The sequence below is a fragment of the Microcaecilia unicolor genome, chromosome 4 (genome assembly GCF_901765095.1).
Source record: "Microcaecilia unicolor chromosome 4, aMicUni1.1, whole genome shotgun sequence".
In the NCBI taxonomy this organism is placed as follows: domain Eukaryota; kingdom Metazoa; phylum Chordata; class Amphibia; order Gymnophiona; family Siphonopidae; genus Microcaecilia; species Microcaecilia unicolor.
This window is the reverse complement of record NC_044034.1, coordinates 200,694,198-200,709,128: the sequence shown is the minus strand read 5'-3', so window position 1 is coordinate 200,709,128 and position 14,931 is coordinate 200,694,198. Positions and strand designations below refer to the sequence as shown.

Genomic DNA, 14,931 nt, shown 5'->3' with positions numbered 1-14,931 from the left:
TGATGCTTTTTCTCTACTCTTTCTAGCATTTATGATACCACTTCAGTGTCCTCTTCTCTCTGCTTTGTACCTATCTCCTTATTGTATTTGGAGTTCTTTTCTGTTTTTATTATCCTTTATAGACTTGTGATGTAAATTGCTCTGATGGTTTGTCCCTAGGGTGGTATATCAAGCTGGTTAATAAACTTGAAACTGCCTCTTATATAAAGTCAAACTTTTTTATACCCAACCCTTAACACAAATTATAGCAAATAACTCCGTGTCAAACTATATCTCATTAACCAGAGGCGACCAACAGGGCTGCCTTCTCTCCCCTCTCTTCATAGCTCTTACAGTAAATTCTGAAGTAACAGGACTCCAGCTAGGACCATTAGAAATAAAAGCTGCAGCTTACCCTGTGACGTTATTTTTTTCTAATCCAAAACAATATATTGCCAAGTTTCTTAAATTAGTTGACACATATGTGAGTTTCTCTGGTTATAAAATGAGTACTCAAAAAAAAAAAAATGAAGTTACTCCCCTTTAATATTCATGCAACCCCAGATATTGCCTGTTCCTTTGGATTGCTCTGGTCATCTAATGGTTTAAAATACTTAGGTTTAGAACTCCATACAAACTTAGAAATCATAATTGAGGTTAATTCTAAGAGACTTAATTCACTCGTGGAGTCCCCTCCATCTCATTTGGTGGGGTTGATTAGAGACCATAAAAATGATGCTTGTGCCAAAGATCAATTTTATTTTAAATATGATACCTGCCTTATTTCCCAACTCATTTTATAAACAATTAGACAAACTTCTAACCATAGGCGGTCAGTGGCCCAACTGTTTGGGGAGGCTAAAGGGGGCGGGATTAGGGGTGGAGCCTACATCCATAATTGTCTAACACGCAGGAAAAAAATAAGTAAAAATAAATTAGTCACAATTAATACCATTTATTAAATTTAGATATTAGATATGTATCATATGACAAAGAATAAAGTGGTTGCTCAATGCATATACTAACACAACGCTCAACTGCAAAACACTGTACACAAACTTGTGCAAAAACACACTCATAACCTTATCAAACCATAACAGCACTAATTCCAAGGACAGGATGAGCTACCAACCTTATGTGTGGAAAGGCAGCATTGTAATTTACACCGGGCTCTAAAACACCATGACACAACCTAGTGAAAAAAACAAACAAAAGGGCTGCAGATACTACACGCTAGCAGAATACTGCACCCAGATCACACATGAAAAACACATGACACAACAGATATGAAGGCAAAATACTGAACTGGAAATTTACCTCAAGATGTCAGATTCAGCATGCAGCAATACTAGAAAAATTGAAACTTACATGCAAATATCACAGATTCACATTTCCAAAAGCTGGCATATGGTTGCTTTTGCTTTTTCCCTTCCTTCTCCTACACTCTTTTGTTTGTTTCTTTTGAAGATGTAATCATGCCTTCTTTATCTTTCATTTCTCCTTGCAAAATTTTAGAAATTATAACTTTGTTATTTGTCTCTCATTGTTTGTTTGTATTATAGACCCTCCTTGTGCAATCAAGTGCTCTAAATAAAATAAATCAGTGCTGCTTGGTTTTGGACTTGAATTCAACTAATGCTAGAATAGTGTTCTATAAGAATGATCACATCAAATTAAATTTTGGTTTAATACAAGAACTATTTGAATAAAATCACAAACATATGCCAAACATCAAGAGGTACCGAACAGTGTGCTATTGAGGGCTTTCAAAGAAAAGCTGCGGAGTGACTATAAAATACCACTCGGAACCAGGCACCGTACCCCATACTGACGCTTCAAAACTTACTTGAGCCGCAGTTTCCCTCTCATAAAAGCTTCACCCCCGCACCAGCAGGAGAGCGACCGTCAGACAGAACGTGAGGTGCCTGCCCGAGCCCCGAGAGGGACGACACATGCCACCAACAGCACCTATGCATGCCTAGGCCCACGCAGAAGTCATCCTGGAGTGGACCCGGTCCTCACGCTCTGGAAGAAAAAATCGGAGCAGCAGCAAACGCAGAAGCCCGGGCCTGCGCGTGCTCGCTCTCTCACTCTCTATCCAGCGGCGGCTCGACTTCAGCCTTTCCCTTCAAGGTCCCGCCCTCGCGGAAATAGGAAATACCTCATCAGAGGAAGGCGGGACACTAAAGGGAGAGACTGGACTCGAGCTGCCGCAGCCGCTGCAACTTAAAATAACAGCTGACTGAGCTTTAAATGCAGGGCGGCTGTGTCCGGAACGGCATGGAAGGTATGTCGGGGAGTTGAGGGCGGGCTCAGCCGTGGGCGGGAGGCAGAAGATCCAATTAACAATTTGGAGCCGGAGGAGAAAGGCAGGGAAATTCACAGCTGGGCTGGGGAGGCTTAGCCTCCCCAAGCCTCTTATACGCTACTTCGGTATAAGTAAAAGTAGTAAATGTTTCTTGTACTTCTTTACAAGTAAAAGTGACAAAACTTACATTTACTTAGTTACTATACAACACTGCAGGATCTATATATTTACACACATTTTAAGATAAGTTTTGTATTTGTTTTGAATTAGTCTCACTGTTAAAGTTTCTAGAGAGATTTTTCATGCCAGTGACTGGATTTATGAAGCACTGTAGTGTTTTAATATGCTTTTGAGCTGTTCTGAAGCTTTTTCGTTCCTAAGTATAAGCACTAGTATCAGTGGTGTGCTGGTAAATGTTTAACAACAGGCTCTCTCCCCAGTCCACCTCTGCCCCACCCAGTGGCGTAGCCGGACCTGACATTTTGGGTGAGCCCAGAGCTAATATGGGTGGGCACTAGGTGTGAGTAGTGTTTCTTGGGATACTCCTTAATAATGCCTTAGAGTGCACTTGATGATGGATTTATAAGTAAACAGTCTGTGCAACAGCTCTCCTGCATTAACACAAACCACATACCTGGTTCATGGAACACCAACATTTTTAAATATAGTGATTTTATCCCATATCTTAAACTTGACCAAATATGACTGCTATAAGGCAAACATGTCAATGGCACATATCCTTCAAACTTTGCTTTGTAACAAATGCAAATGCCTGATTAAGCTGTATTCATAAAACAGGTAAATTCTGAAACTGACATTCCCATTTAAAAAACCAGAGAAGTCAGACTCATATAGAGCCCACACGAACTACATGCACACAGAATCTTTTACATCGGTCACATGCAGAACACAGACCACCCCTTACCAACTGCAGAATAAAAGACAAAAAATTAGAAATCGCAGAGATGCCAAGAACACAGACCACCCCTTACAAATTGCAGAATAAAACACAAAAAATTAGAAATCACAGAGATGGCAAATTACCCAGTTCCAGGCTTGAGATTTTGTGCAGTCCTGATTTAAACTTTATAAACCAAATCAGTGTGGGATTTGCAGTGCCTGATTCTGCCCATGGAAATCAGTGCTGCAAGTCCCATAACAATAGGGTAGTCAGAAATGCAGGACTGTCCCAAAATCTCCAGCCTGGAACTGTAGCCCAGCATCAACCCTGCCCTTCCCCCTCCCCCATAGTTTGGCATCAGCCGCGGGAGAAAAGACAGCGACAGCGATCAAAGCAGTGGCGTACCTAGGGTAGTTGACACCCGGGGCTGGTCATTTTTTAACACCCCCCTCCAAAATCCAGTACTAGGCATACCGAGAATACAAAACACTCAGGACCTATAGAGCAATTCTAGCACAACATAAGCAGTAATTTCTACAAGTCACACAAGGAAAAGGAAAGCATCTTAAACACTACAGTGAGCACTAGAGCATCAATTCACCTACTGTAAAACGAAACTAGACAGAATAGTATATTGTCGATCCTGCACAGTCAATGCCAACTGAAAGCTATGTCTTTTTCACAAACACAAATACACCCTAATCCACTATAGAATAAGTAATCATAAACTTTCTATTTAGACAAAAATTAAACTGAACCCCCAAGATGCCAGACTCTGCATACAATGCAAGACCACAGAAACCGAAAATGTCTCCTAGTACTGTGCAAAATATAAAGACAGCAGATGTAAATTTGAAAAAAACTAACAAATACCAATCACACTTTACAAATTAACAAATAGAAATAAAACAAATATATAGAAAATAAAATAATAACTTTTTATTGGACTAATACATTTAGCTTTCAGAGGCCAAAACCTCCGTCCTCAGGTCAATACAGTATAGTGCTGTTACAGTATCTTATCCTGACCTGAGGAAGGGGGTTTTGTTCTCCAAAAGTTAGTCAAAATATATTAAAATTAGTCCAATAAAAAGATTACCTTATTTACATGTTTTTTTTGTTACATTTGTACCCTGCGCTTTCCCACTCATGGCAGGCTCAATGCGGTTTACATGGGGCAATGGAGGGTTAAGTGACTTGCCCAGAGTCACAAGGAGCTGCCTGTGCCTGAAGTGGGAATCAAACTCAGTTCCTCAGGACCAAAGTCCACCACCCTAACCACTAGGCCACTCCTCCACTCTCTATTTATAAACATTTATTAACACATCTACAATACTACTTTATCCTAACGCAAAAACAGAAAAATATATATTTTATTTACAGTTTGTTGTCTCTGGTTTCTGCTTTCCTCATCTTTTCAGTCTTCCTTCTATCCAGCATCTGTCTTCGCTCTCTCTCTCTCTACCATCCAGTGTCTGCACTCTCTGCCATCCCTTCCATCCACTGTCTGCCCTTTCTCTCTGCCCCTTCAATCCACCATTTGCCCTCCCTCTCCCATCCATCCAGGGTCTGCCCTCCCTCTCGCTGCCCCTTCTTTTCGGCCCTAGTTTCAGCCCCACTATCCCACCAGTCCCCAGTTTCAGCCCCAGCCCTTTTCTCCCACCAGTCCGGGGCGGACGTTGGTTGAGCGGGCCTGGAGGGAAAGTGGCTTGGCATCCGTAAGTAAAAGCTGGGTCCTCCGCAGATTTGACTGTCCAGTGGATCCAGCTTCTGCCTATTTTCTTCATCCATGTGCAGTTTTTCTCCTCTCTTCCTTTTCCTTCATCTCATCTCCTTCCTCACTCTTCCCTTCCCTCCATCCATATCCAGCATTTCTTCCCTATCCCTTCCTTCTCCTCCATCCATATCCAGCAACCATCCTCTCCCCTACCATCCCCTCCATCCACCCATGTCCAGCAACCCTCCTCTCCCCCCTGCCCTCCCCTCCATCCACTCATGTCCAGCAACTCTTTTCTCCCCTCCCCTCCATTCACCCATGCCCAGCAACCCTCCTTTCCCCCTGCCCTCCCCTCCATCCACTCATGTGCAGCAACTCTCCTCTCCCCTGCCCTCCCCTTCATCCACCCATATCCAGCAACTCTCCTCTCCTCTCCCCTGTCCCCTCTATCCATCCATACCCAGCGATTCTCTCCTCTCCCCTGCCCCCTCTATCCATCCATACCCAGCGATTCTCTCCTCTCCCCTGCCCCCTCTATCCATCCATACCCAGCGATTCTCTTCTCTCCCCTGCCCCCCCTCCAGCCATCCTTACCCAGCGATTCTCCTCTCTCTCCTGCCCTCCCCTCCCATCCATACCCAGCGATTCTCCTCTCTCCCCTGATTACCTCCGTCGAAGTGGCCGAATCATTGAAAGCCCTGCTTATCTCTAGCCTTCCCTTCATTCCCTCAGAGTCCCGCCCTCGTGGAAAGAGGAAAGGACGTTAGAAGGCGGGACTCTGAGGGAACAAACTCACAAAGGGAAGGCTAGAGACAGGCAGGGCTTTCAATGATGTGGCCGCTTAGACGGAGGTAATAAATTTATTTTTATTTTTTATTTTTGTTACATTTGTACCCTGCGCTTTCCCACTCATGGCAGGCTCTATGCGGCTTACATGGGGCAATGGAGGGTTAAGTGACTTGCCCAGAGTCACAAGGAGCTGCCTGTGCCGGGAATCGAACTCAGTTCCTCAGTTCCCCTGAACCAAAATCCACCACCCTAACCACCCTCCTGATTTAACCCCCCCCCCCCCCCCCCCCCCCCCGGGCAGCGCAGGCAAACGAGGGCAGTGGTGGGAGGTGAGGTAAAAGGGGTAAGCATGGCTTGTGGCGCCCTCCTGCCATGCTTACCTCATTTACCGGAGCTGGCTCGCCGTGCTGAACAATTAATAACCTGCTCTTGTGAGCTGGTGCGAGTCGGCTCCAGCACACCACTGACTAGTATACAGGGTAATAGGACATCTTAGGTGCTGTTAAGTTCTACGCTAAGCACAAGTTCTTAGCAGTAAGCAACCTTTATAGAATATTGCATAGCGTGGATTCGTGTGTCCTATTTTAGACGTAAGGACTTAAGCCTGCTGAAACCTGGTGTATATGCTGGCGCACAACTAATGACGAGTGCACTGATGTTAAATGTTCACAGGTTTCAACCTAATTGTTTTTTTTTTTAATTGTTAAGCACCTGAAAACATCTCTGCATGAATACTGGGAGTCCTTTTATCTAGCCCCTCCAAATGACACAATTTACAATTTAGAACAAAGTAGTACGCTAACTGATGAAACCATTGCTTTCTCTGTATACATCACTATGCTGCACAAGCTGGTATTTTAAAAAATATAAGTAAGAAAATGAAATAAAAATGCTACCAACAATTTAAAAAAAAACGACAATGTGGATAAAGCAGCTCCTAGATTTGCTTGCTTTGAGGTTAACGACTGCGCGGAGGAAAAGGAGGGAGACGATACATACCTAATGGCTTTCAACGTTTTGACTTTAACCTCCATGTTCACGCCACTGCCTCCCCAACTTGGCTGCAACAAAAATTAAGTCGCACTTGCGGGGCCATAGCCCTATGCGCACCACTGGCACCTCTGCCGGTTTCCTTCCTCTGCTCTCTCCTTCCAAACAGGAAGTTACATGTGGGGGGGGGGGGGGTGGAGGAGGGAAAATAACAGAGGTGGTAGTGGTGCGCATAGGGCTTGTGGACCAGTGCATGGCTTCATTTTGTTGCAGCCAAGTCAGTTGGGGAGGCAGCGGCTTGAGTGACCCAGTCAGGGGCAGGGAAGGGAAGCTTGCGGTTCTGCGGCTGGGAGGAAAAGTTAATAGTATCAGGCGCCTTTGGTGCATAGGCGCCATGTTTTCTAAAGATCTGTTTGGGGGAGCAACAGCTCCCCCTGCGCACCCCCCCAGTTACACCACTGCTGCAAAGGGGTACTGTCATGTCCCCTACCTCAACGCAAGCGGGGTCCCGTCGACACGCACACTTGACTGGCACTGCCCTGAGCCATGTATGGGTAGTTCTTCTCTGGGTTTGTTCAGAGAGCGGTGGTTGCAGGCTTCTTAATTGCTTTGCTTCCACCCACCTGTGTCTGCTCTCCCTCTGTCTGGCTTCCCTTGCTTCTCTCCTATTGGTCTTCCGGTTCCTCCTTCCCCTGCACTTGTCCTATGGCTGTGCTCCTTCTCCCTGCTGGTTTCTGCTGATGTCAGACACCAGCACTTTGTCAGCTGAGCTCTTCCTGGACTCCATGCTTCAGCTTCTACTTTGGTAGGTGTTACTTGCTCAGTAGTTTGCTTCTTATCTACAGTACTTGTCCCTTGTTGCTGACTTTGCCTGTACCTGGATCACTCTCTTGCCTGCTGCCTCCCTATTGGCTTTACATGTGCCTGGATTACTCTCTTGCCTGCTGCCTGCCTACTGACTTTACCTGTGCCTGGATTACTTACTCTCTTGCCTGTTGTTTGCCTATTGATATTGCCTGTACCTGGATTACTCCCCTGCCTGCTGCTTGCCTATTGACATTACCTGTACCTGGATTACTCCCTTGCCTGCTGCCTGCCTATTGATTTTGCCTGTACCTGGATTACTTACTCTTTTGCCTGTTGTTTGCCTATTGATATTACCTGTACCTGGATTACTCCCCTGCCTGCTGCTTGCCTGTTGACATTTCCTGTTCCTGGATTACTCTCTTGCCTGCTGCCTGCCTGGCCGATACGTTCACCACCCTGCTTCCAGCTCCGTCTCGTAAATCCTGCAGGCTGCCCAAACCTAGGGGCTCAACCTCTGGGGAATGGCGGTCAGCGCAGGTGAAACCCAGGGTTGTCCGGCCGGCAAGCAGAATCTGGTCCGAGTACCGTGCTCAGCAGAGCTCTACTTGGTACAAAAACTCACAAGTCTGACAGGTACATAGTACATAAATAAAAACATATATGAAGAATTTGAAAATTAAAAACAACAAATGATTAAAAAAAATGAAATATAAACAAGCTATACTGGTGACTGGGTTGCCTTTTTTTTGTTTGTTTTTTTTACTGATAGCGGTTGTTTTGCCTCTCCTCACCAGGTCTTAATTTGGAGGTATCTTGTCTTAGACTTTGCAAGTGCCTGTAGAAATTGCAAAAAACATGAACTACGCTATATTGTTATGTAAGTGGTTTATGTTGAGGTCTTTGGATTGCAGCCATCAGTTTTATGGTCATTTATTTCCTGTCAAATAATAATCCAGAATGTAATACAATCCATTTCCACCCTTCACATTTGAGCCCTAGCCCAACAATCAGAGGCTCCATCAAGAGTAATTCACTAGGAATGGGAGAAAGTGTAAAAAGGGTAGAATAACCCTAACCACAATATATTCCATCCCAAAGGTGTCGAGAGAATAAATAATGAAAGGTTTTGGTAAATCTAAAATGCACTATTTGAATGTGCATCTCTTCCACAAGATTCAGTTTCAAGGTTTTGTTTTGCATGTGTGCATGGGAAAAGTATTCTAGTCTGCTTACAGAGTGTATTCATAGACTGTTTAGGTCTTTTAAACAAATCGATTTTAGCACAGTAGATGATGGCAGATAAAGGCTAAATACTGTTCAGCATCAGTTCAATTCTATCCTTTATAGAATACACGTAAACAAATTTTATTTTGGTGCCAAATTTTTAGATTTGATATATTGAATCTAGTACAATGTATGGGGCAATACAGAGGCATTATGATATTTTTTTTGTTTTATTCTGTGCCTTTCATGCATTTGGTTTTATGGTTTTCCATATAATTGTTAAACTATCAATACATACAAAGTAAAAATTAAAAAAAAATTTGTCAAAGTCATGAAAACCCTTTTGGGGATGTATCTAATGTGAAAGGTCAGCCCAGATTACCGAGATTTTATATCTGTCAGTAACTTACATGCTTTTTGGTAACATGACCAATACAAAAAGAATGGAGAAGGTCTGGTGTCTGTCAAGGAACAGCTGTTTCTTATTCCAAGCCTCAACAATTCTATTTTTAAAAAAGTGGTATAAATGAATATTTTATAAAAACAAAAAAGTAGAAAACAAAGAAAATTAAGGGGTATCTTCATCTAGTTTCTTAGCAAGGAAGTAAATCACATTTATAAACATTTGTAAATAATATTAGAAAAACCTATAAAGATAAGTAAATAAAGTAAATTTGATGGTAATATTTATAAATGGCATTTGTTTTCATCTTGGCAGACTTTCGATATCCCTTAATGTTCTTTTTATTTGTCATTTTCTTGTTAATTCATAAAATATTGCTTTTGTTCATGGTTTTTTAACAGAATTCTTTTTTGAGATCCATAACACGGCCACCGTTCCCTCAACAGGCACAGATTTACCACCTATCTTAATTGGTGTGGAGTTGGTGCCTATTGGTCCTGTTAAAGGCACTAAGAAAGTGTGCCCAAAATTAGGTGCAAAAAATATGGACACTAAATGTGAATTCTGTAATAGCAATTGGACACGAAATTGTCATTAAAGAATAGAGTATAAGTTGGCATGGGCATGCATAAACTTTAGGCGTGAATACTTATGCCATGCCAAAGACTGGTGTAAATGCTCACACCTAAAATTGGCAGTTGTATGCTTAAGTCATATTCTATAACAAGCACAACTGGAAGACACGCCCCTTTATAGTTGCTCATTATAGCATTTAGGTACTTCTCCCTGGATTCTATATATGGCGCCTGAAACCTAGGCGTAGTCTTTAACAATGTGCATAACTTAATTAGTTAGCTAATCAGCACTGTTAATTGGGTGTTAACCAGCAATTAGCAACACTAATTGGCATTGAGATTTACATGCACAACTCGCTAAGTGTATCCTATAACATGGTACACCTAAATTCTAAGTCACGTGGAGGGGCATAATCAAAAGGGACGTCCTCGTTTCGATTTGGACGTCTTCGCAAAATGTCCCCATCCAGGGGCAGGGAAACCCATATTTTCGAAACAAGATGGACATCCATCTTTCGTTTCGATAATACTGTCAGGGATGCCCAAATCCTGAAATTTGGTCGTCCTTAGAGATGGTCGTCCCTAGACTTGGTTGTTTCTGATCTTCACCGATAATGGAAACCAAGGACGTTCATCTCAGAAACGACCAAATGCAAGCCATTTGGTTATGGGAGGAGCGAGCATTTGTTGTACACTGGTCCCCCTGATATGCCAGGGCACTGCAGTGGACTTCATAAATTGCTCCCAGGAACGTAGCTCCCTTACCTTGTGCGCTGAGCCCCCCAAAACCCACTACCCACAATTGTACACCAGTACCATAGCCCTTATGGGTGAAGGGAGGTACCTAGATATGGGTACAGTGGGTTTCTGTTGGGTTTTGGAGAGCTCGCTGTTTCCTCCACAAACGTAACAGGTAGTGGGGGGATGGGCCTGGGTCCACCTGCCTGAAATGCACTGCACCCACTAAAACTGCTCCAGGGACCTGCATACTGCTGTGATGGAGCCAAGTATGACATCTGAGGCTGGCAATCAATATTTTGAAAGATGTTTTTTGAGGGTGGGAGGGGGTAGTGACCACTGTGGGAGTAAGGGGAGGTCATTCCCTATTCTCTCCGATGGTCATCTGGTCATTTCGAGCACCTTTTTGTGCCTTGGTCGTAAGAAAAACATGACCAGGTAAAGTCGTCCAAGTGTTCGTCAGAGATGTCCTTGTTTCTTTTGATTATGGGTCGAGGACGTCTTAGTGTTAGGCATGCCCAAGTCCCACCTTTGCTACGCCTCCAATACGCCCCCTTGAACTTTGGCTGTCCCTGCAACGGAAAGCAGTTGGGGACGTCCAAAATCTGGTTTTGCTTATATCGATTTTGACGACCCTGTGAGAAGGACGTCATCTTCTGATTTATCACAAAAAGATGGGCGTCTTTTTCTTTAAAAAATGAGCCCAATAGTTGACAAGGGGATGTGGCCAAGGGTATGGCATGGGTGTTTCTTTAATTTATGCACATTATTATAGTATACACCTGCTCTGCGCCTAATTTAGGTATCAGGATTTACACCAAGTAAAATGTGGCCTAAATGGACACAACCAAATTTAGTCGCATGGTGAGCCGCTCATCGTATTCTATATATCATGCAGAAAGTTAAGCCTATTCTATAAAATTTAGTCGTACTGTAGAGAATATGCCTAGGCATAATTTTTTCTGCATGGATTTTTCAAGTGCCCTATGTAGAATCTCCCCCTAAGCCTATAGGATAGCGCCTAAGTGCAGTTACATGCATAACTACAAATTAGTGTCAATTTGCACCAAATAGTGCCTCTCAAGGGCTATTATTTGTACTTAAGGCCAATTGATGCATAATTTAACAATTAAGGGGTCATTTTACTAAGCTGTAGTAAAAAAGTGGCCTGCAGTAGTGTGGGCGTGTGTTTTTGGTGCGCGTTGAGCTATTATTTACCGTTGCTGGGAAAATGGCTTTTTAAAATTGGGACAGTAAATGGCCATGCAGTAAAATTAAAAGTAGCCCGGCTATTTACTGTCTAAGCCCTTACCACCACCCATTGACCTAGCAGTAAGGGCTCACATGCTGCACACACAGTACTCATTCAGCACATGCCAATGTGGCCGAACTGCCAGTTACCGCCGGGAACACCCCCCATGGTAGAAAATAGAAAAATATTTTCTACTGTGGGAAACAGCATGCGACAACTTCAACATTACCGCCAGTTGGGCACGCTAGCCGGGCGGTAGTGTCAGTTTGGCACACACTACACGTGCAGTAGCCCTACCGCCGCTTTGTAAAACAGCCCTTAAGTTAGGTGCACAACTGGCATTGTCCTATAACTTGCATGCCCAAAGATTCACACAAGTTGGAAATTTGGGAACACAACTTTATAGAATCTGGGGGTAATTGTTCCTTGTGAAAAAGATTTCTTTTGAAACTAGTGCAAATATCTTTTTCCACCAGGTGATCACATGTAACTTCCAGTGTATCTATCTCTTGCTCTTTTTCCAAAATCACAATAATAGCATATCACATGTCCACAGACAGAATCATGTCTCCTTGCAACAAATGTGTACTAAAGCTTTCATTACAACCTATTATTTGGCCAGAGAAAACTCTTTTTCACCTGTCTCCTGCTTTACTGTGTCTTTTTTCCTACAGGCTGCGAGAACACCATCGCGCTGCCATTAAGGTCATTCGAAGGATGCAGTATTTTGTAGCAAAGAAGAAATTTCAGGTGAGTTTCAATTGCAAAGTTCATTTCATTAATAAAACTCCTATTCTTCCAGCTAATGTTTCTTTTATAGGCAAGAGTGAAAGGCTAGTAGTGCAATTGATTGATACAATCATGAGTCCCACCCACAATTCTCCCTCTTTGTAAATGGTAGGGTTGTTTAATAGCCATTTAGCCAACTCTGGATACATTAGGAATGATCAATGTGCTTGAAATGGAGCCTGAATCAAATTCTAAGTCTCTACTAATGGATTTGGCCTTTAACCTCCTGTTATCTATGTTCTTTCTTGCTGTTCCTACATTCTCGTATGTCTTCTGTACTTCTGAGTTGTATTGTATGTCATGCTGCTAGTTAAGAGATTCGAATGGGATGGGGGCTAGTTCTCAGGTGACCCCCTGATGTTTCAGAGTGCCAAGAGAGTTGGTGCTCACATCCCTATTTTTTAACGTTTGTATTGTAGGGGTGAAGGGGTAGACTGTCACTGTTGGCTGTGGACATCCAGTTGTTGGACATAGATATGAATTAGTCTGGCTGTGGTGAATCTCACAACCTGTTTACAGGTAGTGGCAGCATGGTTGGAGAATGGCACTGTATACTAACTACCCTAGATAGTGAGCTTTATACAGCACTGTGCCAAGGCTGCACAGGGGACAAATATCAATGCAAAAATTGCTCCCAGCTTGCTTGCTTCTCTCATCTCTCATTGAGAGTGGTGAAGCAGATGGGATGGGGGAGCCAATGGGCAAGTAATATAAGGTGCACTGATAGCTCGATATGATCCCTGCTTTATATACCCACTATGTAAGTGGAGATTCAATAAAATACAGTAAAGATTTTTAAATCTTGTTTATGCTGTTATCATAGTTGGTTGGAGTGTGCTCTTATTAGCTTGTCTGGAATACCACAATTGTTTTACATCATCCTGACATCACTTCTTGCAAAACAAAGGAAAGTGGAGGCTGTAAAATGCAGTCTGGCTGGGTTAGAAATTCAGATAGATGCTGTGTTGAAGGCCATAACTCCTCTAAATTCGTATAAAGCAAAACAAGAAGTCTCCAGTGTACTTTAGACAACATCTATTCGGTTCTTGTGCATTCTTCTCTTTTTGAGCCTGCAGAGTGTACTGATGTGCAAGTGACATTTATTTTTGAATGTAGCTTATGTCTTTCACTGGAAGTGCAATGCAAGTTACATTCAGGTACAATAGCTATTTCCATGTCCCCAGAGGACTTAATCTGAGAGCTAAATTTACTGGAAGGTGCTAAGATGTACTAATACCATGGCCTTTAAGAGATTTGCATACCGTGGAGGTAATGAACGTGAAATCTATCTTGTGCATTGTCATTAGAGTTATCCTGAAAACGTGACCCGTTGGCAGTCCTCGAGGACTGGGAGTGAATACCAATGTATGCTATTTGCCACAGGTCCCTTTTTATGCAGTGGAACCTATCCTATATAATAATTCTCACCTCCAACAGGATGTGTTTGGGACCGTGCCTGCCGGAAGTGGTCTGCTAGGCAGGCATGCTCTGACCTCAGTGACATCAGTGACAAGACAATTTGGCAAAGCAAAACAATCTGAGTGCTGGCCATTAGGACACAGGATTGATAGGAGAGTTTTAAAAGACTGAAGGAACCGAAAGTGTTAAATGGGGGGAGGGGGGAGTTCTGAACCACTGAAAGACATGAACATTTGGGAACAATCTGAATGCTGGCCAGAACTCCCCCCCCCCCCCCCCCCCCCCAAACACTTTTGGTTCCTTCAGTCTTTTAAAACTGTCCTATGTACCCTGTGTGCTAATGGCCAGCATTCAGATTGTTCCCAAATGTACTGCAGAGGTGTACCTGCAGGTAGAGTTGGGTCACAGAAGGCACTGTAAGATTTAATGCCATTTTCTTCTTTTGAGATCAATGGGATGGTATGGGACTTGATATACCGCCTTCCTCTGGTTACGATCAAAGCAGTTTACATATTATATACAGGCACTTAATTTATACCTGGGGCAATGGAGGTTAACAGGCTTATTTTCGAAAGTGATCGCCAGCCATTTCCCGACATAAATCGGGAGATGGCCGGCGATCTCTCAAAAGCGGCGAAATCGGTATAATCGAAAGTGGCTTTTTTGACAGCATTGCCGCTTTCCCTTCGCCTTGCCAGCGAAAGTTCAAGGGGGCGTGTCAGCGGCGTAGCGAAGGCGGGACATGGGCGGGCTTGGGCACGGCTACCAGATGACTGGCTTTCGCGGATAATGGAAAAAAAAGTGGCGTTAAGCAGTATTTTGCCGGGTTTACTTGGTCCTTTTATTTTCACGACCAAGTCTCAAAAAGGTGCCCCAACTGACCAGATGACCACCGGAGGGAATGGTGGATGACCTCCCCGTAGTCCCCCAGTGGTCACCAAACCCCTCCCACACTAAAAAAAATACAAATCAAAACCTTTTTTTACCAGTCTGTATGCCAGCCTCAAATGTCATACCCAGCAAGTCCCTGGAGCAGTTTT

General features: G+C 43.4%; 1 protein-coding gene across 4 annotated transcripts in view; it reads left to right on the top strand.

Annotated features, from left to right (window-relative positions):
• KCNQ1 (potassium voltage-gated channel subfamily Q member 1) overlaps positions 1-14,931 on the top strand; it is a 1,547,560-nt gene that overhangs the window by 951,341 nt on the left and 581,288 nt on the right. For all 4 annotated transcript variants that reach the window (XM_030201128.1, XM_030201127.1, XM_030201126.1 and 1 more), the window contains one exon: positions 12,358-12,433. In XM_030201128.1, coding sequence (XP_030056988.1) covers positions 12,358-12,433 — 76 coding nt within the window. The remainder of the gene's footprint in view (positions 1-12,357; positions 12,434-14,931) is intronic.